The sequence below is a fragment of the Myotis yumanensis genome, unplaced genomic scaffold (genome assembly GCF_028538775.1).
Source record: "Myotis yumanensis isolate MYYU_CA2020_CCGP unplaced genomic scaffold, mMyoYum1.0.hap1 SCAF_14, whole genome shotgun sequence".
NCBI classification, from domain to species: domain Eukaryota; kingdom Metazoa; phylum Chordata; class Mammalia; order Chiroptera; family Vespertilionidae; genus Myotis; species Myotis yumanensis.
In genome coordinates, this window is record NW_027223765.1 from 34,942,909 (window position 1) to 34,968,438 (window position 25,530).

At 43.0% G+C, this 25,530-nt stretch overlaps 1 protein-coding gene across 1 annotated transcript in view; it reads right to left on the reverse strand.

The window, feature by feature from the left end:
- Positions 1-1,354: 1,354 nt before the first annotated feature.
- The window catches only part of HRH1 (histamine receptor H1), a 69,779-nt gene continuing 45,603 nt past the window's right edge, over positions 1,355-25,530 (reverse strand). Inside the window, exon 3 of the mRNA XM_070391493.1 lies at positions 1,355-4,273. Within this exon, the coding sequence (XP_070247594.1) occupies positions 2,776-4,200 (1,425 nt within the window). The 5' untranslated portion in view covers positions 4,201-4,273 and the 3' untranslated portion in view covers positions 1,355-2,775. The remainder of the gene's footprint in view (positions 4,274-25,530) is intronic.

A 25,530-nucleotide genomic window follows, 5' to 3' on the forward strand; every position in this document is an offset into this window, starting at 1 on the left:
ACCCTCCACTTCCCCCTTCTCTCACCCTTAGTCTCCTCACCTCTATTTCTCCCCTCTCTGCAACTCAGTCTGTCCCTGTAGCAGCAAAGCACTGGGGACAAAGCATACTGAACCTTCCTCAATATGGCTATGAAGGAAAATGACAATCAGTTAGTATACCTTCACAACAATTGTAGAAAAATGTTCTTAAAAGCCCTATACTATTTGCATTGTTATAAACCTTGTAAACAGTTAAAAAGAAACCAGCGTTTGGTAAATTTGGCAAATTGGCCATATGAAGTATTGGCTTAAAACTCATCAGCTTTAAGCCCATAAAAAGAAACCCAAAGGAGCTTCTTAATCAGAAAATTCTTATCAAAGTCTCTATAACAGCCTTCTCCTAGAAGGTATTTATTTTAATATTTAGGGTGGCAGAAAGCCTGGTTTCAACTGGAGTTTGTGCAAGCCATCGGGCACTGATTCTTTGCTGAATGTGCTGAGGTGGAGTTATCTCATATGAATGTAGACCTTTCATTAATTCAAAAATCAATCCAATCATTCAGATAGGAGTAGGAATAGAAGGTTGGTACTGTGGAAAGGAAGCACATTCCAGAATCAGATCTTACAGCTGTCCCTTAACCTCTCTGTGCTTCCGTTTACCTATTTGTGAAAACATGGAAATCTCCCGCATGAGACTGCTATGAAGATTAAATTATATAATGGTGGTAAAGCACAAAGCACATAGTATATTATCAGTATATTTGAAAACTACATATGAGTACCCTCTGTGTACCAGCCACACTGCAAGCATTATAAAAACAACAACAACTGTATACAATAATGCATGGACCTTGTTCTTTATGCTCTGACAATTTATACGGATCATTTCTTGTTCTTGTCCAACTCAAATCCAGGTTCTTTTGACCCAAAGTCAGAGCTCATAACCATTTCTCTTCACTAGTTGCCTTAACTGTTCATCAACATAAATAATGAGCATTTAGCCATTTGTCTGTATAGAGTGGTCTCTTTGGGTGGTCCTTGGTTCTGAGGGATCCCAATAAAGGATGCATTCACAGGTCTTCTGAGAAACAGCTTCTAACCTGGAAACAGACCAGCTGCAGGTTCTAACACCAGGATAAAATCTCCTTAGCGCCCACAGTTTTGAACAAGAAGAGCTTATGGGGATGCAAAGCAGAGTGAGAGTGAAGCTAGTTTGGAAAAGCAGGTCCTTTTCTAAAGACTTTTACAAATGTGATCATAAACCAAAGAGAACCCCTATATGAGCTCTTGTAACCTTTGACAGTACTTTCAATACATCTTCTTCATTTAAGAGACTCAGAACAGTAGAATTAAATAAGTCAAACTTGTAACAGTATAGTTTTAAATATCATATTTTAAGTAAGTAAAAAAAAAACACAAACTCTCATTTTAACAGATCATGCAAACAGGAACACAAGACACAAAATGCCAGCTTGTACAGGCACTCCATTTGCTACGCATATTACAGTGCATCGTTTTAAAATATAAGTCACCACCAGATTGTAACATAAACATCAAGTAAAACTGTATGTTTCCATGCCTTTGCTAGTTTTTACTTGAGAGATGTGATTCTAAAAGAATATGACCACTTTAGGACAAACACAGCAGAACTCACAGATAAATAGCACACTGTCCCTTCAAAGTATCACCTTCAATGGCCACAGACATATTCTATGTTGGCTGTTCCTGCTCACAACATATTCTTTTGAGAATTGCTACCACTCTCAGGAAGTGTGTGTGTGTGTGTGTGTGAGAGAGAGAGAGAGAGAGAGAGAGAAAGAGAGAGAGAGAGAGAGAGAGAGAGAGAGAGAGAGAAAATTTTGCTTTGAGGAGAAAATGTGTTATGATGAGCTGAAACCCCACAGGGTTTCATTCTAGCTGTCTCACATAACTAGTTATGTGATCTTGGGCAGCTTATTTCACCATGCTGCATCTCAGTTTGCTTTGCTCATTACACCACCCTCCTGTTGTGGGGTGTGAGGGGGATTTAATTAGATAAACCTGGCATAACACCCAAGAAATACGGCTTTCTTTTCTCATTCCATTAAAAAAAAGTTTTAAATGTGAAACCATTAAAACTTTATTTTTCTCTTTCCTTTGTGGGCAGCTTTCATCATCTTTAAAAAAAATAGCTAAAAGGAATTTGGGGTTGAAAACGCTGCATAATTTCCTATCAATTCTGAGACGTGTGAATGAGAAATAATAAGGCAGAATTTCTAGGGCAGTTCAGACATTAGTTCTGGAAAAAGCTGTAAAAGAGGCTCAGAAGAGAGGCATTCTGAGGAGTGGCAGTCTCAGTGGAATACCTGTTATGCTCTCAAGGTGACCCCTGGAAAGGGACAGCATTTATCTGCATGTGTGCACAGTCAATATAGATCCATTCCAGGATGGCTCTAGAGTTCAAATCTCCAGTGCAACTCTACCCACGAGTCCTTTCAACTGCCAATTAACTCAAGTCTGGAAGCTTGAATTACAATGAGAGTCTGAGGCTCCCACATTTCCTGAGGAGCAGGAGTACTCATCCAGATTCAATTCTCTTGGAAATATTCTGCTTTGTACTCAAAGTACATTCTCTGCTGACCACTGCCATCTGCAGTTCTTCCAATGGTGCCTAAGAACTTTCCAAATGACCCAGCCCTTAATACTATTCTTTTGACTCCAGAAAGCCCAGGTACTTGGCAACCCACAGGCCTTCACCATCCATTTTCTTCAGGGACATCGTAAGTGTCACTTTGTTGCATCCCCTTATAGCCTCCCTTAGGAGCGAATGTGCAGAATTCTCTTGAATGTCTTCTTGAAGTTCTCATTGCACAAAGGGTAGATGAGGGGGTTCAGTGTGGAGTTGATGTAGCCCAGCCAGATAGTGAACATGTGCACATGTTCGTTGCAACAGCTCTTGCAGAAGGCAATGACCATGAAGAAGATGAAGTAAGGACTCCAGCAAAGAATGAAGGCCGCCATGATAAAACCCAATTGTTTGGCAGCCTTCCGTTCTCGGTTCAGTTGCAACCCAGACATATACTGCCTTGAATGAGAGCGGAGCCTCTTCCAAGTGAACTTGATATAATCAAGACCTATGCTAGACTCACTTCTCGGTTTGCCTTTCCCTGATGCTGACTCTGTGGGGATGTCTGAGTCTGCTGGAGAGAAGGACTGGCTATCACCTAGGGTCTGATCCTCTGACACCTCACTGGCCCCATGTATGGTCAGGCTCTGCTCATCTATCTCAAGCTGGCTCTGGCTCTGGTTGATGGCTATGTAGTCCTTGCCACTCCCCTCTGCCTCAGTCTGTGTTTGCACAATATTAAGCGGGAAGCAGTGAAGTTTGTCCACTTCTTCATCCTCCTCTTGGCTGTAGACACCTGAGGATTTCATCTCATTTGGATCTTGGGATGGTGACTTCGAGACAGGTCCACCACCAGCAACTTTCTGTTTCCTTTTCAGAACCTCCCAGAGAGACTTCTTCCCTGGTTTCATGGCCCCTATCTTGGGGTTCTCTGGCTTCAGCTTAATTTCAGAAAAGGAAGGGAGGGATCCATTCATGAGCTCCCGGTGCTGACAGTGCCGCCGTACAGCCTTATAGATTTTGGCATAGAACCAGAGCATGAGCAAGGTAGGCAGGTAGAAGTTGATGATAGCAGTCATGATCTTGAACCAGGTGACATCATAGAAGTCTGTCTCACATTTGTCTTTTCGGGGCCCTGAGTTGTGCGACATAAAGTGACTCCAGCCCAGAATGGGAATAATCCAGAGGAAGGAGAGAAACCAGGCTCCCAAGATGGTGGCCGATGCTCGGGTCTTGGTGCGATACTTCAGGTATTTGAGGGGCTGCTGGACAGAGCGGTAGCGATCAATGCACAAGATGAAGACACTGAAAATGGATGCTGTGCTGGCCACGTAGTCCATGGAAAGCCAAAAGAGGCAGAGAGGCGTGCCCAGAGACCACTTGGACATGAAGAGGTAGATGATGTTTATTGGCATGACAACAGCTCCCACAATCAGGTCTGCCACTGAGAGGCTAATGATGTACAGGTTCCCCACAGTGTGTAGCTTCCGCTCGCTCCGCACAGCACACAGGACCAGCAGGTTGAGCCCCACTGTGACCAAGGAGATGGTGCTCAGGACTACCACCAGGGGCATCAATTGGTGGCTGGCCATGGTGGTCTTGTTCCCTTCACACATCTTATCTTCTAAGATGCTGGAGGAAATGGGAGAGTCATTTGCAAAAGAGCAACCTCCAGCTATGGCTCACTCCCTGGGAGGAAAGACACAAGGTTAAGGTTAGATTCTTGATGATCGATAGTCATTTAGTACCATTCATCACATTGATCAAACTGGGGTTGTATGTGGTCAGGGGCAGTAGACACTGCTGGTTTCCTACAGCCTATACCCCTTCCTTCCTTCTTTCCTTCCTTCCTTCCTTCCTTCCTTCCTTCCTTCCTTCCTTCCTTCCTTTAATGACTATTTATTGAATACCTGGCATTGGTCCTGGCATATAGCAGTGAACAAAACAAAAATCTTTGCCCTCAAGGTGCTTACATTCTAGCGAGGGAGTTGGGCAAAAACAAGGTGAAGTTTGTATGAGTCCCATGTTCCATGTGTTCTGGGAAGGTGGGCTGCATTATGATTAGTCCAAGCTGAATATCATGCTCAAGTTCTCATTGCCAGTGGGTGGTCCAGGGGTTGGCATGAGAAACAACTGTGACCAAGGAAGTAGCTGGGAAAGTCTCTTGACAAAGGTGGGGTTCTGGAAAGTGCTTCCTCTCTGGAAAATGAGCAAAATAAGGAAAATCATTGTTTCCCACTTGCTGCCTTCTTCCTAACAGGAAGTGATGCTTGGGGCTATGGAGATCATCTTGGGGCCACCAGGGACACGCTAAGAAAACCACTGAGACGCCAACCCAGAAAGTCCTATTATCACTGAGTTGTCGAACAGAACCTGGAATCTTCTTCCTCCACACTGGTTATCATGGGAAATAATTAAATATCTTCTTTGCTTAAGTAACTATTATGGGAGTTTTTACTGGCAATAAAAGCACCCCTAACCGATATGGGGGAGGTTGCAAGGGTACACACAGCATGGGATAAATTGAGCCCATCTCCTTGGATGAATGGTTCTCAAATTGGGAGAGGGTTATTATTTGAGAAAGCACATTTCTTACTATTTTACTTTTATATTTTATCACATAAAACTATGTATGCTTTGCTAGTTTATGCTGAGAACAGGTTGTATGTTGTTATTGGTGATCCTCAGTTGGGGTGGGAAGTAGAAATAGGTATTAAAACTTCTAGATTTTTATATTCATTAAAAAGTGACACGAGTTTAAAGAAAACTGAGAAACACTAACAGAGATCATAAATCTCTCAATAATTTAGAAAAAAACACTAGTTTTTCATTAAGGCAAAACTAGATAAATTCCTGAGGATAAGGCCAAATTCCTATTTTTTAAAGATTAAAATCATGACCCCAAGGCATTTGGTCCTGGTGGAAGGAACCCATTGAGTTACTTTTTTGGAAAAGCACCACTCGGGCGGCACTGATTTTGCCCCAGCTCTGCTGCTAATTTTCTGAGTGATGTCTCAGCCTACTTTTTCTCATTGGTCAAATGTAGAAAGATGGGGTAGGTCTCCTTTTTAGAGTCTCGCTTTAGGTATTTTTCCATGCTCTTTCCTGAGTGTGCCTCCTCTGACCTCTTCAACAGCATCACCTTCTCCTCCTGCGACTCAGTCCTGCCCTCTGCTCCTGCGACTCTATGCTGTCAGCCTCAGAAGCCTTATCCACCCAGCCCCGTTCACCCCCGTCCATCACCTCTTTGTGGACAACTCCCAAATCCCAGCTTCAGCCTGTATCTTTCTCCACTCCTACATACAATACTCAATCAATATATTGGCGCTTCAACTTCAGCTCTGACCATGTCAAAACCCCTTGGAATTGTCCACAGTCACCTCAGGAAGGAGGAAAGTAGGCTAAGGCAGTGTCATCTCAGGGGTTTTATTGTTTTGATTGGAAGGAAGCAGGAAGCTTCCTAAAACACTGCCATAACTTTGCATTCCCAAGGCAGCAGCATCTCCTACCGAAGTTACTCATTTCTCTCTTTTCCTTATTGCCTTGAGGAAATTTCTCTCCTTCTCATTTGTCTCTTTGACTCATTGCACACAGAGGGGAATCAGTGTGTTTTTGGTTTGTTGTTTTGTTGTTGTTGTTTTTTTGCATCGTGCATAAACTATCATTCCATAAATATATTTAACAGAAAATGATTTGTTTCTATATAAAAACATATATTTTTCCCTTTTTTTGCTTAAAAGAGAAAAGGTGTTATTATTGAATTGAGATCACTGAACTAAAAATTAATGTTGTAAATTAAGTGTTTGGTTTGGGGTGAAATCTACTAATGTCTGCCACTTTGAAATTAATCAAAGAATAAGTTGGATGGATGAACAAACAGATATATTAAGCAAAAAAGAGCAAAATGTTAATTTATAACCTTGGCAGTGGGTATATGGGTGTTCACTGTATAATGCTTCCAACTTTTCTATTTCATTGATAATTTTCATAATAAAATGTTGGAAAAAATTAATACAGCATAAGTTTATCTTCCTCACCTATCACCATAAGCTCAACTCTTTTTTTTTTTAATCTTCACCTGAAGATATTTTTTCCATTGACTTTTTAGGGAGAGAGGGAGGCGGGCAGGCAAGGGAGAGAGAGAAAGAGAGAGACATTGACATTGATGTGAGAGAGACACATTAATTAGTTGCCTCCCGCATACACCCTGACCAGGGCAGGGATCAAACCTGCAACCAAGGCATGTGCCCTTGACAGGGAATTGAACCCATGACCTTTCAGTCCATGAGCTGATGCTCTAACAACTGAGCAAAACTGGACAGGGCATAAGCTTGACCTTTATCATGTTTTCTCCTTTATAGCTTGGACATGTTATTTTGCATAAACATAAAAGTAAAAGATCAATAAATATCTGTTAATTGAATAAATAGTGAATGAGAAGCAAGATGATCTGAGATATCTCAGTTCAGAATTTATTCACCCAACAGATATTTACGAGTGAAAGTTTCCTTTTAGCTCAATGATCTGTTTCAGGACCAGGCAAATCCACTTTTGTCCTAAACCATGGGATTCTGAAGGAGGATTCCTGGAAAGGCAATTGCAGCACCTACGCTGCATCACAGGGCATTTGGGGCTAACCCTCCTGAGGAATGCTGAGGGGGTGTCAGGGGAGAAGGAGGAAGCTTGAGGGAACATGTGACCCCAGCACCGAGCCTGAAAAAGCAGGCCCCACAGGGCAGGCAGCCAAGAGGACAGTTAAGAGTGGCCACATCAGGACCAGCTGAGTAATATGCAGGGCCCAGTGCAAATTAAAAATCAAAATACTATTAAGAATTTTAAGACAGAGACAGCAGAACATTAAACCAAACTTAGGAATCCTGAACTCAGGGCCTGCCCGAGTCACAGGCCGATTAAGTCATTTTTAGTCTCTCTTCCTCTCACCCAATCCCTGAACAGACCCTACTCAGTGAGGTAACTAACGTTATGGCATTCTGGCATGGTGTGGGAGGTATCTGGGAACACTGAGCCTCATTTCACCTCATGCCACCAAGAGGCCACACTCCCCTCAGGCTGTCTGGACCCCACTGGGTTCTGAGGTGCTCTTCTGGGGTCAAGGCCAAACCTTCAGTGGTGGTGCTGGTTGGAAAGAGGATGTGCTCTGAGGAGAGAAATGGAAGCTAGAGGAGGCACTTTGGACAGGACATTTTGAGAAGAAAGGTGGGAGCCTGTAAGAGGGTTCTTTATAGCGTTGTGTCCATAGTGAAGCAGGTGATGGAAGGAGAGCGCTCTCCCCCTCTCACCCAGGCTCTGCCTCTTGATGGGCTGTGTGGAGCCTGAGTAAGCAGCCAGGCCTCCAATTCCTCTGCTGTATTGTAGGGACAAGTATGATGGCCTCCCTGGGCTGCTGAAGATCACTGGAGACACGAGGGTGGGACAGCTCTGCTAACCCCTAGGTGACTTTGACTTGGTGACAAGCAGAAATGGATCCTTCTGTGTACAAGCAAGGCAATTGGTTCATTCCAAAACCATTAGCTCCAGTGGAACTTTTACTAGAGTGATCACCAACAACAAACAGGCTAATCCAATCAGGTCCCATTTCATCAATGCTGGTCCACAGGTGGATTGGAACTCATTTGGGCGGTAGACCAGGGCAGCAGTTAAGCACCAGGTGCTTTATAAACCAGCGAACCGCTGCTCTAATCCTCTTTCTGCTCCAAGTAGCAGATATTGGGGCAGAAAGATATTTAGCAGGTCAAGATATTTCACTTCACCAAGACTCAGTTTTCCTCACCTTTAAAATGGGGATAAAGCAAGCACTCAGTACAAGGCCTGACATGCAGGAAGTGCTAAATTAATAGTAGCGCTATTTCTTCTTCCTTTTCTTGGTGAGTGACACAGAGAGCCCAGTCTGCTCAGTGGAATCATCCTTGATCTTTCCCTGTTTTTCATTATGGTAGAAAATGCTAAAAGTCTTCTAATATCAGTTTTTCAACACTAGAGAATAGACTTCTGCTTTTAACAGAAGAGCCTACATTTCCAAGTAGCTGGGGATTACTATATGACTAAGAATGCAGTTTGCAGCTTTCTGAAAGTAACCTTAAAGGGAGGATGTGTTCTTTTCTTTGGCCTTTCTTTCTTCTAGCTGATTGGAATGTTGACAGGATGAATAGAACTTAAGCAGCCATCTTGGGACCATGCGGAAGAGCCACAAAGTGAGAAAGGTAAATTTGTAATTTGGAAAAAATTGAGGTCTCTGATAATAATGGGGCTGCCCTACCAGCCAGGACTCTTCAATTCTGGGTTAGTTTGAGTTTTCTATCACACACAGCCAACAAAATCCTGACTGATACACTGCCCTGATACACTTTAAGAACTTCTGTCAATTAGCTTTAAAAGAAAGACAAAAGGTAAACAGCATCAAAAATTAAATTAAAAGTTCTAGAATTCAACGGGGAGAAGTGTGTTGACGGAGGTAAGAACAAGGCAGGTGGCAGGACAGAGGAGGAAGAAACAGCCCCTTCCAAGGTACAATGTTGATGTCAGAAGGACATCGGAAATGGGGTGATGTGTGAGCTGGGCTTTGAAGGATGAGTAGGAATTCACCAGGAGGAAGGAAAAGGAACTTAAGGCTGAGGAAAAGAAAGATGAAAGTATAGAGTTGAGTTCACTGAATTAGGAGGGAATCGTTGTCAGTAACGAGTACAGAACGATGAGTCTGGAAAGATACGTTGGGACCAAGATATAAGGAAGCTCTTCTCTACCTCTGTGCTTTTGCCTGTGCTGTTTGCCCTGCCCGGAGCATCCTTTTGCCTTGAAGCTCTTAGTTGCTCCTCTTTCTATGTCCTCACAGCACAGAGCTCTTTATATCACCTCCCTTAACATTCTTCTTTAGCTGATTCTCCCTAACAAAAAAGGGAGCAACTCTAGGGGAGGGAGTGTGTCCATTACTTCTGTTTCTGATATGTGACACCCACAACAATCAAGGGGATACTCCCTCCTTGATGACAGGGACTGCACCTTCTCGCTTACTGCCATTCTCCTGCGCTGGCACCAGGCTGGCACACGATCGATACTCTAGAGACGTTTCCTGGATGAGTTCTGAGGAAATGAGATACACATGGACAAAGAAGACACAGAGAGAAGGACCTAAGTGCAGAAGGTGTGGGCATATATTTTCACAGGAGTGTTTGAACCAACACAAAATTTGAGGTAAGATTTATCCTATTGATGAATATTGACACCTTTCAGCTAACTTTCCTATTTTTTTTTCCTGGAAATTTGATTATTTTTTTCATGGTAATCCAAAACATGAATATGTATTTAAGCATAAAGATGCTCACTGCAACATTATTGATGATAAGACATAATCTAACATTTGGGAACTAAGTATATTATGGAACAGCTTCAGAATAGAATATCATGTAGTCATTGATAATCATATTTGTGGAGCTCCAATAATGATCTGGGAAAATGCTTATGATGAGATTAAATTTACAACAGACATTATTTGTACAGGATAATGTCAGTTATATTAACTAACAGGATTAGAGCAAGGGTGAATCCTTGTTATGTTATGTTAACACTGGCCTCCTTTAGGTAATGATGTTTATTGTATTTGGTACTTCCCAAGATTTTAACAATGAGAACGTCTTGGTTTTATAATAGGGAAAATCAGAACTAATTGCACTCATTTTTAAAAACAAAAAATGGGTTTATTCCATTGGGAAAAATCTTTTAAAATGAAATGCCTTCCACATTCTTAGCACATCTTTTATTTTCTTTAGTAAAACGTGAGAGTTTGAGATTCCTTCCTTAATATATTCTAAACTGCCTTATCCACCAATTCCCATTCCAAACTGCTCTACCCTCTGCCACACTTGCATTGGTTAGTTATTCTGTTCAAGTAAGTCAGAATGTTAATTTCTTTGCTCTAATTCTGAGAAAAAGGCATCATGCATGAGGGTGCCCCCAATACTGCATATTCTCATTGAGTCTGGTCAGAACATAATTTTCATAAAACACCCAAGATTATCAGTGCCAATGGCTATGGTGCAGAGAGCAGACTGCAAATGTCAAAATCCCACTCAGTGTCCAGTGCTGCAGGATTTGGACTTAGAATCTAGGGTAGTTAGGAGTTATCCTCCACATAAGATGCAAGAGGTTTATGTCCTTGTGGGCAGGCAGTAGCCCATTTCAGCGGATGGAGATACATATTCAAATGTCTACAGCTTCAGGAAGGAAAAGTTCCTACAGGGGGACTGTGTGTGGAGCAAGAGGGAGTGGTGGGAACTGGGGCAACTGTGAGAGTATAATCTTTGCCTGAAGAGTACAGCTGCCACTCAGATGCCACCAACGGCTACAAGCCCAGATCTGCTTGTTTTCAAAATGAAAACCAAGAGCTGGATTTTCACATGAAATATCTGAGTTTTCAAATGTTGTCAATTATTCAATTGTTTCATTTGTTTTCAGGAACACTTGAACACAGGTCAAGAAAGAATAAATTTTGGTGACATGACCTGTGAGCCCTAAGCTAGAAAAGTCAAGCTAGTTTACCGGACGTCCAGAATGCTGAGAATGATATAATGACTTTGGAGTAGGCACCTTTTGGGGTATCTGCTCAGCTCACAACAAGCTTCCTTCTCTGAGAACCTTCATCCACCCAGGGGTGGGGCCTGGCAGCCACAGTTATCACATAACCCTGATCCCTGGGCACATCTGACCCCATCTGGGCCAATCAGTCCAATTCTCTCCTCTGGAAAACTGGAATTGGGATTGTATGCAGTCAAGACAGTTGGTCTCTTGAACTACAGTGATAGGGAAGTGGGGGCTGAGGCTGCCATGGAGGGGAGGCGTTGCTCTTCTCCGGGCATACTGAAGTGGAGGGAGGGATGGAAGAAGGCAGCACACAATTGCAATGATCGCGCTGGAATAAATAATATCTACATGCACAAAGAGGAATTTAGACTTCTACCTCACACCATACACAAAAATTAACTCAAAATTGATGTCAGTCCTAAATGTGAGAGCTAAACCTCCTAAACTCTTAAAAGAAATCATAGGAGAAAAGCTTTGCGACCTTGAGTTAGGCAAAGATTTCTTAGGCACAATACCAAAATCACAATAAATACAAAAAAAAGTTGCTAAATTGGACTTCATCAAAATTAAAATGTTTGTGCTTCAATAGGCGCTATTAAAAAAGGGGAAAGTTACAGAATGGCTGAGAGTATTTACCATATACCTGATATATCTGAGATGTCCAGAATATATAAAGAACTCTTCCAACTCAATAAGACAAATAACCCAATTAAAAAATGGCTGGTGTTGCTCAGGGCACATGCCCAGGTTGTAGGCTCAATCTCCAGTAGAGGGCATGCAGGAGGCAGCTGATCAATAATTCTCTCTCTTCATTGTTGCTTTTATCTCTCTCTCCCTCTCCCTTCCTCTCTGAAATCAATAAAAATATATTTAAAAAAAAAGAAAAGTAGTATCTCAAAGATTTCTATACACCAGCATTGATTCATATGATCCTCACAGTGCTGATGACTTCACAATTAAGGAATCACTTTTGCCCCCATTTTAAAGATGTGGAAAACAGGGGCTTCTGGAGTTTATAGGCCTTGGTGCCCTGCACTAAGAGTGACTGAAGATCGTTTTATTTAAAGCACAAGAGACACTGCCTTCTAAGACATTTGAATGAGTGTCGGATCCCCACCTCCTTGCCCTTCACCCACCTCCTTTTTACTATGGTGAGAAAGAGAGGGAAGTCAATAAACACTTTTAAAAAAAGATTTCATGGAATCGGAAATATGAATATCTGCACTGCATCAGCCAAGGGCACAGTGACCAACACAACAGGCCCAGCACACACACATATTATTTTAGGGCACGATGAATAATGTTTTCTTTTTTGTCCCAAGTCCCTGGAGATTGAGCCTTGAGGAAGGCATTTTCAAAGACCAAAGTCATCTAGGCTCTTCTCTTCTTGAGAGAAAAAAATTACTTGTGATATTGAAGTAAATAAAAGAGTTGGCAGAGAGAAAGGAGAGGTAGATGTGATGTTTTCAGGAGAGAGCTCCAAGGTAATCAGGAGTTTCCTGAAGGTCTCTGTCTCCTTCACTCAAGTGACTGCGTGTGTCTGACTGTGCCCCGGCCACCCAAGCTGCAGGCCTGGGGCTCCTCAGCGCCACCTGCTGGTCAGCCCTTTTGCTGGTTCTGGGGCCAGACTTGTCTCTAGACAGGAGTATGTATGTACAGGGGCACAGGTGAATGTGAATCAGTCTGGCTGCTGTGATATCCATCCATCCATCCATCCATCCATCCCTCTGTCTATCCATTCATTCTTCCTTATTTCCATCTGTCCATCCAAAAGATCTTTTTAAGAAGATGTGATGGTAGGTAAAGGATAGACACAATTCTTGCCCTCATGGAGTTTACAGCCTATAGTGGGGGTTCTCAACCTTGGCTGCCTGGAGAGTTTTTAAAACATACTGAGACATCTGCTTCAGAGAAGGAGTAAAGGCGCGTTTCCCTACTCTTTTGCTAAATACAAATAAAAGCCCTGGACATTATATTTAAAACAAACATAAGATGACTCTGAAAGGCAGGGAGACAAAGGCAGCCCAGCTAGGAACCCAAGTCTACAGAATCAAGAAGCTGAGTGAATCTCAAACAGCCCCCTCAAAACCCACACCAAGACACATAATAATTAAACTTCTGAAAACTAAAGACAAAGAAAAAAATCTTGAAAGCAGCCAGAGAAGAACAATACCTTCCCAGGATGATAATGACAACAGATTTCTCATCAGAAAACATGGAGATGAGAAGGAAGTGACAGTTTTTTCATATGCTGAAAGAAAAGAACTGTCAACTCAGAGTCTTATAATCAGTGAAACTACCCTTAAGAAATGAAGGGAAATCCATATATTCTCGGACAAATAACTTGTACAGGCTTGACATGCTGAAAACTACAAAATGCTGATGAAAGAAATAAAAAGATCTAAATGAATGGAGAGATATACGGTGTTCATGGATTAGGAAACTCAGCATAGAAAAATGTCAATTCTGCCCTGGCCAGCATTGCACAGTGGTCGGAGCATCAGCCTGCAGAATCGAGGGTCAAGGGTTCAATTCCAGGTCAAGGGCATGTACCTGGGTTGCAGATTCAATCCCTGCCCCTGATGGGGCACGAGTGGGAGGCAGCGGATCGATATGTCTCTTTCACATCTTCCTCTCTCTCTCTCTCTCTCTCTCTCTCTGCCCTCCTCACCTCCCTCCCTTCCAATCTCTCTCTCAAAAAAAAAAATCAATGGAAAAAACATAGTTGGGTGAGGATTAACAACAACAACAAAAAGACAATTCTCCCTAAGTTGATACAGATTTAATGTGATTCCTATCCAAATCTCAGCAAGAGCTCTTGTAGATATGGACAAGACTACTTTAAAATTTATATAAAAACACAAAGGAAATAGAAGAGCTAAAATAATTTTGAAAAATAAGAATAAAATGAGAGAAATCAGTCTACTTAATTTCAAGACATATAACTACAGGAATCAGGATTGCGGTATTGGTGGAGAGGTAGACACAGACCAATGGAACAGAATACAGAACCAAGAAATAGACCCACCACATATGCCCAAGAGATTTTTGAGCAAGGTGCAAAATCAATTTAATTAAGGAAAGGGCCTTTTCAACAAGATACTGGAGCAGGTGGACATCCATAGGCCAAAAACTGAACTTCAACCAAAACCTCATACCTCATTTTAAAAAATAACACAAAAATGGTTCACAGACTTCAATGTAAAACCATAAAAGTTTTTTTAAAAATACATCAGACAAATCTTCATGTTCTAAGGCTAAGCAAAGAGTTCTTATATTTGATACCAAAATCATGACCCATAAAAAGAAATATTGATGAATTAGATCTATCCTTCAGTTACTTTCCTATCCCCATCATAATCTTCTCTAGGATCTACGTGTCTGTTATACCACTGTATGCTTTATATATTTAAAAATAGATCCATTTATTTTTAGCTTAAGTTTATTTCACTATGACATATGAAAAACCAGTCATCTACTTTTTTGTCAGATATAGAAGGTTTCCATGAATAACTTGTACAGGCTTGGCATGCTGAGAACTACAAAATGCTGATGAAAGAAATAAAATAAATAGGATGACAACAATACAATCTGATTATGTTCTAGCCAGACATTTTGAGGAAGGCTCTACTTTGTTAAAAAGAAAGATGAGCAAGTATAAGATAGGTATTAAAGACCTACCAGCATCAAACTGAGACTCTCCTGGAGATAATCTGACATTAATATTAATTAATGCCACGTCTGTGCACCATTTAGACCACTTCAGGTACCACCTAAAATGTGGTAAACATTGTTTTAAGTTTCATCATACAATTATTTTGCTCCTAAATGCCTTTAAGGAAAAGTTCAAATTCCTTAGGCTGCGGGCATGATCTTTCTTTCATGTCTGACCGCTTCACTCCAATAAAAAGGAAGTTACTTCCCCCAAACCCACCAGCTTCTTTCAGCCTGTGTAGGTCTGCACATGTTATTCCCTCTTCCTGGAAGAGGATATGTCTTGAGGGTTGGGACCTCATTTTTGTTTACTATTGTCTCCTTCTGGACTAACTTCAGAGTCTGCCTAGAGCCGTGGTGGGCAAACCGCAGCTCGCGAGTCACGTGTGGCTCTTTGGCCCCTTCAGTGTGGCTCTTCCACAAAATACCACATGCGGGCACGCACATACAGTGTGATTGAAACTTCGTGGCCCATGCGCAGAAGTCAGTATTTTGTGGAAGAGCCGCACTGAAGGGGCCAAAGAGCCGCATGTGGCTCGCGAGCCGCGGTTTGCTGAGCCGCAGTTTGCCGACCACTGGAGAGTAAAGTAGGTGAGAAGAGGGTATGGAAAGATTAATAAAGAAGATGATAAGAAAATAAGGAGAAAGAGAGGAAGACAGGAAGGAAGAAGGGGAGGAAGAAAGATATTGATGAACTTATATTCATCCTACAAAATCCATCTTAAAAGTTCCTTTCTTTTTGAAGCTTTCCTGTAACCTTTAGCCATATCTACTAGTAAGCATTCCTTCCTCTGTGTTTCCACAGTATTACTTACATATCTCTCTTAAGTCATTCAATGTTCTGTATTCTGTTGAATGAATGAGTAAATTTGGGAATCCTTCTCTTAGACTTTGATCCTTATATAGACAGAGGCAATATGATATTCACCTATAATTCTAACAGTGGTTTTCAACCTTGGTTGCCCACTGGAATCACATAGGGAGCTTTAAAAAAAATACTAATTCCAACTTATTCTATAACCTCATCTTCTGATAAACCACTTTCCCTAAATAGACAAGATTCTGATTTAATTGATCTGAAGTGTGATCTGGGTCTCAAGATTTTTTAAAAACTCTCCAGATGCTGCCAGGATTGTGAACCACTACCTTAGCCCATATCTGAGTGGTAGGAGGAACTCAATAAATGATGAATGAATGAATGAATCCTGCCTTTAACACAGCACAATCCTGACCCAACAAGACCATTTTCAGGGTTTCCTGTTATGCTAATCCATTAATATATTCAGGAACCATTAATTAAGCAATAATGCGGTACCAGGTGTTATGCTAGGTCAAGCTGCTGGAGATGAAAACATGAGTAATATCTCTACTTCTCCCCCTTGTTCCATGGGCACTAGGGAGAGCTGGGGTGTTTACCTCTTCATTCAAGAACTTTCTGTCCTGCTGGTTAATTGGCCAGTCCTAACAGCAATCATCCTTTTAGTGACTGACCACAAACCTGACTCTGGGCTGCTTCCTTTGGCAAATGTAAGGACAGACTCTATTCACTCCCAGAGAAAGAATGTTCCTGAAGGGTGAGTGTGAGTCTGAGAGACAAAAAGGAAAGTAGTTGGTCCTGAAGCAGGATAGTAAGAAGCTAGGAAAACTCCTGGGCAAGTGGAATGGGGAAACAGAGACAAGACAATTAAACAAGGCCAAGCAATTTGACCTCTTTACAGCCAGATAGTAAACTGCAAGACCTTATCTTCCCTAACCAAGGACACTAGAGAACAAATGGTTGATTCCTCTCCTTATTCACCAGAGAATAAATAGCTTAAATCATTGGTCAGAGAGACAGAGGACAGAGACCCAATTAATGCCATTTGTGCAGCCAAATCCAAGGACAGATGAAGTCTGGGGAATAAATAACCAAAACCCAACTAGAGTCAGACAGACACAAGATAAAAGTAGAAAAGTAAAGCTGACCAAAGGATAATCCCAAACTCCCCTATATGCTCATTTTAGTGTATCAGAATGTTAAAAACACACCTGGAAAGCTGGTGAATATTCTGCTGAAATCCTCTCCTAAGACTCTGGCCCACAGAAGAAAGATAAAAATCCTCAAAATGAAGACCCAGCTCAAGCTCTCTCTCAGGCATGAACTCTTTACTTTCTTCTAAACTTCAAGGGTGCCCACAAGACCTGCAACCAGGGGAGCAGCAGGCAGTGGCAGCTCATCTGGGGCTAACCCCCTGAACCTGTCTCCAAGGTCCCCTTTTCCTCTGACTTTCCAGTGAGCTGACAGCAGCCCCACCCTGGCTCACTTCTTTCTTACAATATGTCTGTGGAGCCAAAGCAGAACACTACACCTAGACTCCTGATGCTTCTTCTTCCCTAAGTCCTTCCTTTGTTTCACGCTCCCTGGCTTTAATAAATGTACTTTCAAAATCGCCTGGACACATGTGGTGAAATCTTTCCTGCATGAAGTCACGAATCCACAGGCTATTGGCTGGCCTGAGGCAGACCTGTTCCAGACCTAGTCTCTGTGTAACAGTCCCGTCTAGATCTCTTCAAGCACTGCAGAAGGGAAAGATGAGTCTGGCAGGTGGCAGAGCAAAGTACTGGGCTGCTCCAATTAGTTTCCTTCTGGGTATGATTTACACACACACACACACACACACACACACACACAACGGATGGCCTTTGGATATGATTATGATCTTAATAACCCCATGGGTAAAGGGAGTTTTCTTCCCAGCTGCTGCCATCTCACACTTAGGCCTGCTTTTAGATTTTGCACTACAGATTACTGAAGAGCAGAGATGAGCATTTGTGCTACTGCTGCTCTGGTTCAGACTCTTTTAAAAAATAATTTTTAAAAAATCTTTATTGTTAAAAGTATTACATATATCCCCCTTTTTCCCCATTGATGCCTTCTCGCCCACCCCCTGTTCCCCACCCCAGGCTTCCACCACCTTACTATCGGTGTCCATGGGTTATGCATATTTGCATACAAGTTCTTTGGTTGGTCTCTTCCCACCCACCCCCACCTTCCCTCTGAGATTCGACAGTCTGTTCCATGCTTCTATGTCTCCAGATCTATTCTGTTCAACAGTTTATTTTGTTCCATTAGATTCTACATATGAGTGAGAACATGTGATACCTGTCTCTCCATGACTGGCTTATGGTTCAGACTTTGATAACATCTCTCAACTGTTGCAACAGCTTCCTAGTTGGTCATCCTGACCCTGGTCTTGGTCTCTTCGAGCCATCCTACACACAGAAGCTATACAGTCCTCTAAAACCACAAATCCAACCACCTCTGTCCCCTATTTAGAACTCTTTAATATCTTGCCACTGCTGTCAGGATAATGAGATACACAGGATTAGCCCCCAATGTATAATACAACTGTAGTCTTGTATCCAGTCTACCTATGGAATTACAGTCAAAGGGCATTAAAGTCCAACACCCAGGAAGACAAAAGATGGAAAATAAACATTTACTGAAGACTCTTAAAAAGGCAAGGACTATCTTAAAGAACCTCTGTCCCATCTATCACCCCATAGTGCCACTTCCTATGTCAGCTGCACCCCCTCAAATCTCCCTTGCCCTTTTCAAAAACTTTAGCTTGCACCCTGCTTTTTCCCTCTTTCTTTCTCTCACCCACTTTCTAATCTTCATGATCTGCTGGAGGGCACCATACCCGTCTAAAATAAATCCATTGAGCTTTCCCAGTGCCTTCTCTTTATTTGTTACTCCAAACAGCACAACAAAAGCCCAAGAGGAAGCATTCAAAACCAGTTGCTACTTGTGTGACCCTATCACACCAGAGCCTTTTCCATCTCGTCCAAACTTATTGTGTAACTTCATCTTCTGATAAACCACTTTCCCTAAATAGATCTGCTCTTTCACGCCTCACACCTTTGCAGATGCTCTTCTCCTTGCCAGGATGCGTTCCCTTCCTCTCAGCCTGGCAGACATTTAATTAGTCCTTTACAATCCAACGCTAATGTCACTTCCTTTAAGGCTCTTCTCAATTCCACCAGAGAGGATTCATTTGCTTCCTTCTCCAGCACTTTTCTGAACTTTGCACAGATCTCTGTTATAGCCCTTGTCAAGCTGGGTTGCAATTCCTTAATCACTGATCAGACTATTTCATTAGACTGAGGGTGTTAAATTGAAGTCAGAGTCATCTCTGTGTTCCCAGGGCCAGGAACCAGGGCGGGGCGCAGTAGCCAGCTACTGGATGCTCCAGCTGTGAGTGCTGCGGAAAAGTATTTACCTGTGCTTTGCCTCTCTGCTCATCAGGTGACGATGCCTGGGAGCAGTGGTCGTCAATCGGTGGCCCGCGGACCACAGCGTGGATGGTCCGTGAGGTCCGAAAGGTTGGCGACCGCTGCCTGGGAGCACATGTCATACCAGAGCTCAAGAGATCCGCCCTGGTACTCACCTGGCTATGCCTTTCCTTATTTGTCCAGCCCTCCCTCCCTCTGACTTTAGCCAGGGCTGGCCCTCACCTAGCCAAAACAAAAAGGAGCTAAAAGCAGCCCAGAAATTAGACATAAAAACGAATAAAAGCATCCAGACTTGAAAGCCGAGCAAAACTGTATGTCTATTCAGAAACTCCCACCCTTGATGTATGATCTCTCTCGATATCTAATTGGGTTCCTTATCATCCACCATCCCGCAGGTGATATCTGATCACCCTGGCCTGTCTTCAGCAAGAATCATGGTAGGTCTGCTAAGCCAGAATCCCCATTAATCCTGATGTTTCCTCCTAGTACTTTTCCACCCATGGACCTCACCCTGTTTGAGGGCTATAAATTCCCATTGGCCCATGCTGTATTCAGAGCTGAGCCCCATCTCTCTCTCCCACTGTACAATCCCATTGCAGGGGTCCCAATCACCAGGGTCCTGAATAAAGTCTGTCTGATCATCTTTGACAAAAGTCACTGAACATTTTTTCTCTAACAGTACAAATCGCAGGGCTTCGGCAAGGATGAAATGCGATGATGGGGGAACAAGACACTAAAGAGAACATAGGACTGTTCCCCTTTGCTTGCACTGGAGAGAGGGCATCACCCACAGGCTGGGTGTGAGGATCATCTGGCTGGAACATGTTGTTGGTTAGGGGAAGGCTGTCCCTTTCCCCACTGACATCTCCCCATGGGTACCTCCAAGGCTGCAGAGGAGCCAACCTAGAGAGAAGAACCCCACTCTTGATGGCAGGAGGTCAGAGCACTCATCTTTGTTCACTGTGGGTCTGGCCCATAGTAATGCTCGGTAAGTATCTGCTGAATGAATTTGCTGTGTGACTGTGAACCCTTCTCTCAACTTCTCTGGGCCTCCTCTGTTAAACAAGGGGCTATGCTAGATTAGAGGCTTTCCAATGTCTCTCCCCCCAACCCCGCTTCTTGGTAGTGCAACTACTGGTTCATGCACAAATGTATATCAAACAGGTGAAAGCAGACTGCTCTGGCTGGAGTGGAGGAGCAGGGGACTCAGAGCGGCATTTGCTTGGCTCTTCCCCTCCCTCTTTGCCCCCAGACTTTCCCAAAGCTCCTCAGAGTGGAGTTTGATAACAATTAAGTTGATGAACCCTAAAAGTCACCAGAGCTTGAAAATTCAGAGTGCTCTTTCAGGATCATCTGCATTTTAAGAGAGTGGCTCAGAAAAGGGAAAACCCTTTCTGACACATGTGAACAACTATTATTGAGTGTCTAATGCACTTGAATGTGGAATGAGAGGGGCCTTAATTGGAAGGGGCAGGTAGGGTTGTCTCAGGATGGAGGGTGGCTGCTTCCCAGTGCCTTGAAACCACACTGGATGTAGGGGATCGCTTGCTCTGCCTTGGCACATATGTCAGCAGTCGGTAACTGGGACCACTGTCCCTTCCTGTCAGCCTGCCATCTTTTTCCTAAATGGGTATCTGCTTCAATCCTACTTTTCTCCACCAATTTTTCCTCTTCCTGTTTGCCAGAACTCACTAAAACCTGCACTCATTATAAACAATTTAAATAGTGCAGAGAACTCAGAGGAAGTTGAACAAATGGATGAGTGATACAAGCAAATAGCCTTAGGTTTCAGTATTTTAGTTAAAATCCCACACAACACCTGGGATTTATACTCACATGGGAACGAACCACTTAGCTTCTTATGAAAACAAGCACAGAGACTAGGAAATGGAAAGTAATCATAGTTTTCATAAAGATTTCCAAGAGAACTTTCCCGGTTCAGGGAAATTACAGCTGTGAATAGACAGCATGTTGGGGTTCCTTGTCCTGACCCAGTCCTGGCTGCCTCTCACCCCCAACCTGTCCCCTGTTCTCCTGCTACTTTGCTATTTCCCCAGTTCCTGAGCCCAGGATGTAGGTGTTAAAGAGAAGAATTAGCTGCCTACTAGTATCCATTAGGACCCTGTATAATCAACAACTTCATAGTAATTGGAATAAAGGATTACTGGACAATTCTAAAGAGAAACTGATTTACCCATGTTCATAGAAGCATTAGTCACAATAGCCAAAAGGTGGAAGCAACGCAGGTGTCCACTAATGGATGAAACCATAAACGAAATGTGGTACATACACTGGCATATTATTCCGCAATAAAAAGGGAGAAAACTCTGTCACATGCTTCAACATTTAATGAACCTTGAGGACATTATGCTAAGTGAAATAAGCCAGTGATAAGAGGACAAATACTATGTAATTCCACTTACATGACATTCCTAGAATAGCCAGATTCATAGAGACAGAAAGAGAATGGTGGTTGCCAGGGGCTGGGGGGAGGAGGAATGGGGAGTTAGTATTTAATGGGGACAGTTTCAGTTTGGGAAGATGAAAAGTTCCGGAGATGGATGGTGGTGATGGTCGCACAACAATGAATGTACTTAATGCCACCGAGCTACACAAGAGGACAAAAGTAGTAAATTTTTGTTATGTATATTTTACCACAATAATAAATAAATCAACAAACAAACAAATAAATAATCAGCTCCTCACAGCATTGCTGGATCATATGGTAATTCTATGTTTAATTTTTTGAGGAACCGCCATACTGTTTTCCACAGTGACTGTACCATTTTACATTCCCATCCTCTGTTCCCTTTTAACGTCCATCTCCACTCTTCACCACCCGGGGAGTTCAGAGCCCTCAATTACTCCCATTTGGTACTGAAAGGCAATGTTCCCTATAATAGATCCAAACTGGAAACCACATAAAATCCACCAATAAGGGATCAGTGAAATGGTAGATCCATATAATTGAATCCCATGTATCTATTCATAATATTGTGAGAGATTATTTGATGACATGAAAAGATGCCTCTACTATTTCCTTAAATCAAGAAAAAGGGGCTACTACAAAACAAAATGTGGAATGTAAATCCTTTTTTAAAAAAACAACAACCCTACAATTATATATTTGTAGGAGAAGCTCTCTTAACTAACCTCCATATAAATGATTCACTGGATGAACTAAAATCCTCCTCCTCCCTTGTAAAACACAGTGACCCAACACCTCTAGTTTTTGTACCACTGTCTCAACCATTGAGTTGCACACTGAGTAAGGAACATAGCTTCCAAAATAGTGTATTCCAGTTTATTTATTATATATCAACTAGAGGCCTGGTGCACGGAATTCGTGCACTTGTGGGGGTTCCTCAGCCCGGCCTATGCCCTCTCACAGTCCCGGAGTCCTCAGGGGATGTCCAACTGTGGGGAGCAGGCCTAAGCTCAGTCAGACATTCTTAGCACTGCTGCGGAGGCGGGAGAGGCTCCCGTCACTGATGCTGCACTCAGCAGCCGTGAGCCCAGCTCAGGACTTCTGGCTGAGTGGCACTCCCCCTGTGGGAACGCACTGACCACCAGGGAGCAGCTCCTGCATTGAGTGTCTGCCCCCTGGTGGTCAGTGTGTGTCATAGCGACTGGTTGTTCCACCATTCGGTCAATTTGCATATTTGCCTTTTATTATATAGGATTAATGAATTACATACGTCACAAGACTGTGAAATATGATTGCAAAAAGAATATTCCTATGAGAACCAAGCTGAATGCTTGGGGAAGAAGCATTAAATGTGTCAAAATGAGAAGTGGATGAGACACATGTAAGTCTGAGGATACCATCTCTTTGAGGGGATCTACCTCTCTGAGTTATCCCCAGGGAGCATCAAGTCCTGGCTCCTTGATTGTCCTGGATGTTCACTGTTCTCCATGGTGAGTTATCAGCCACATCCTACTCACCAACTGTACAGGCAAGAAACTATTTTATTCTGTTGCAAATCCCCAGGTCAGTAAGTTACAGGTATATGTTAGGTCGGAGGGAGCCCGGGATCAGATACATGCGAACATGGGATGAGACAATGGACTTCCTCTGGAATTTCTCACAGATCTGGAATCTCTCACGGGTCAGCGTGCCAGACACAGATACCTGCTTCTCCTTGAAGTTCACAGAGATCCCCGCACAAGATACTGACCCATTCCTGAATGTGCCGCCCACCCCCTGCGGCCGAGACTCCCTCAGTTGAATGTGTGATGATCCCTGCTGCGGGCACTTCCTCAGTTCAGGCCCCCGCCCTCACCAAACACCTGAATAAAGAGATGTCCCTCCCTCCCTGAAGTCGCGAAATTCACTGGCCCCACCTTTTGGGCCGGTGGGTCTCGCCCGAGAACGCAAATAAACTTCTCCTTTTTCTTTCTGATTCTCTCGATTCTCTTTGCTTTCCTCGCCGCCGCTTTCCTGGGTCACCTAACAGTATATATAGAGCTCACTCCTACAGTGGCAAGTGTGTGGCATTTGAACCACTATTCTATCCTCCTAAACCCAGATGATGGCAGACATCACTAATCAATGAGTGGATTCTTTCCTGCTGAGTCCACACTATAGTCTAGTCTCAGAAACCCTCTCTGGGTAACAACAATAAATCAACTGAAGTTGACATTTGAGATGAAACCTAGGCTGCTTCCTGCACCTCCCTTATGTAACAGAACTTTTTTTTAATCAGGTAGAAAATTAAACACATATAAAGTGGCTAAAGTCCTGGCCATTGGGCCCTTGGCCTGAATATTCTGTCTTGTACATAATAAGTGCTCAGTGTTCATGGAGTGAATAAAAGGAAGAATGAATGACAAATGCATGTCCTGCTTTCTGAAGTTAACCAGTCTTCCTCCCTCACACACCCTTCTTGGTTTCCCCTTACACCCATGCTGTGGATTTCTTCCCAGTCTGCAGAACAGCAGGATGCCATAGCCCCAGAAATCCCACCACTAACAATGGGTTTCTTTTGGACATGCTATCCCTTCAGGGTTATTTGCAGGTGACTGTCAGATTGGGATAACAAACACCTAATAAATTCTGCCTACCTAAGGAAGCATTGTGACAAGCCAGCACAATGATGCTCAGGGATTGCTTTACTAACTGCTAAGCACTCTGGCCCAAGCAGGGAGGGGTGTTGTAAATCAGACTTTCTTTTTGTTCTATTGTTGCATAACTTGCTGGAAAGCACTGGCTGGTTTCTGGGGGGGGGGGGGGGGGGGGGGCGGGGAGCTTCCATCTCCTTATTCTGTTTCCCCTTCCCCCTGTTTTTGAATTCCCTGGAGTTTCGGAAGCACACCCAACAGTTCTGGAACTTTCTCCCTTCTGTTTCTTTGTTCACCTTATTCCTTCTTCCTGTAACTCCACTCTACAAACTCAGGACTGACCTGCTGAGGTCCTGCCCGACCAAGAGGCCCAGCTCAAATGCAACCCCTGCTGAGAAGCCTTTTCTGATTCCAACCACCTGGGTGGCACCTCTGCCATCTCTCAACATGGCAGCCCTTTGTAAACCTCTTTCATTTCCTTTACCACATTCTGTCTTTTTTTGTTGATGTAAGTAATAACAGACTAAGGTCAGTCATCATTTATGGAGAACTTTGAGTGTGTTGGTCACCATGCAAGAAACTTCGTGTATCGTCTTACTTAACACGCAAACCTCTGTAACTATGTCCATTTTATAGACTTGGAAACCGAGGCTTAGTGATGCTAATGAGCTCAACGTCACACAGAACCAGTCAGTCAGTCAGTCAGTCAGTCAATCAATCAATCAATCATTATTCGTTAAGTGCATACAATGTACCAGACATATTCTAGATGTTGGGAAATTAGTAATAACAAAGTCAGACAAAGGTCCCATCCACAAGTATCCTTATAGTGGGCAGAAACAAATCATTAAAAAAATACAAGTAAAGAAATACTATGTCAGGTGGTAACAAATGCTCTGGGGGGCGAGGGGGAGTAGGAGATTAGTGATGGCTGGGATGGGTGTGCTATTATATAAAGGTGATGTGGTGACATTTGAGCAGAGACCTAAAAGAAGTGAGGGAATGAGTCGAGATCTGGGGGAAAGAGCATCACAGGAGGGTGGAACAGGTTCTGCAAAGGCCCTGGGGTGGACACATCTTAGACATGTTTGATGAACAGCAAGGAGGTTAGTATGTCTGCAGCTGCGTGAGAGGATGAAGTTACAGACATGACAGGGATTAGATAACATAGGGCCTTGCAGATGTGCTAGGGACCTTGGCTTTGACTGAGATGAGGAGCCACACTATAGGATGGCTTCCATGACCCATGGTCTTATTTACTAGGTTAGACTACTGATGATACACGAGTGAATGTCAAAAAA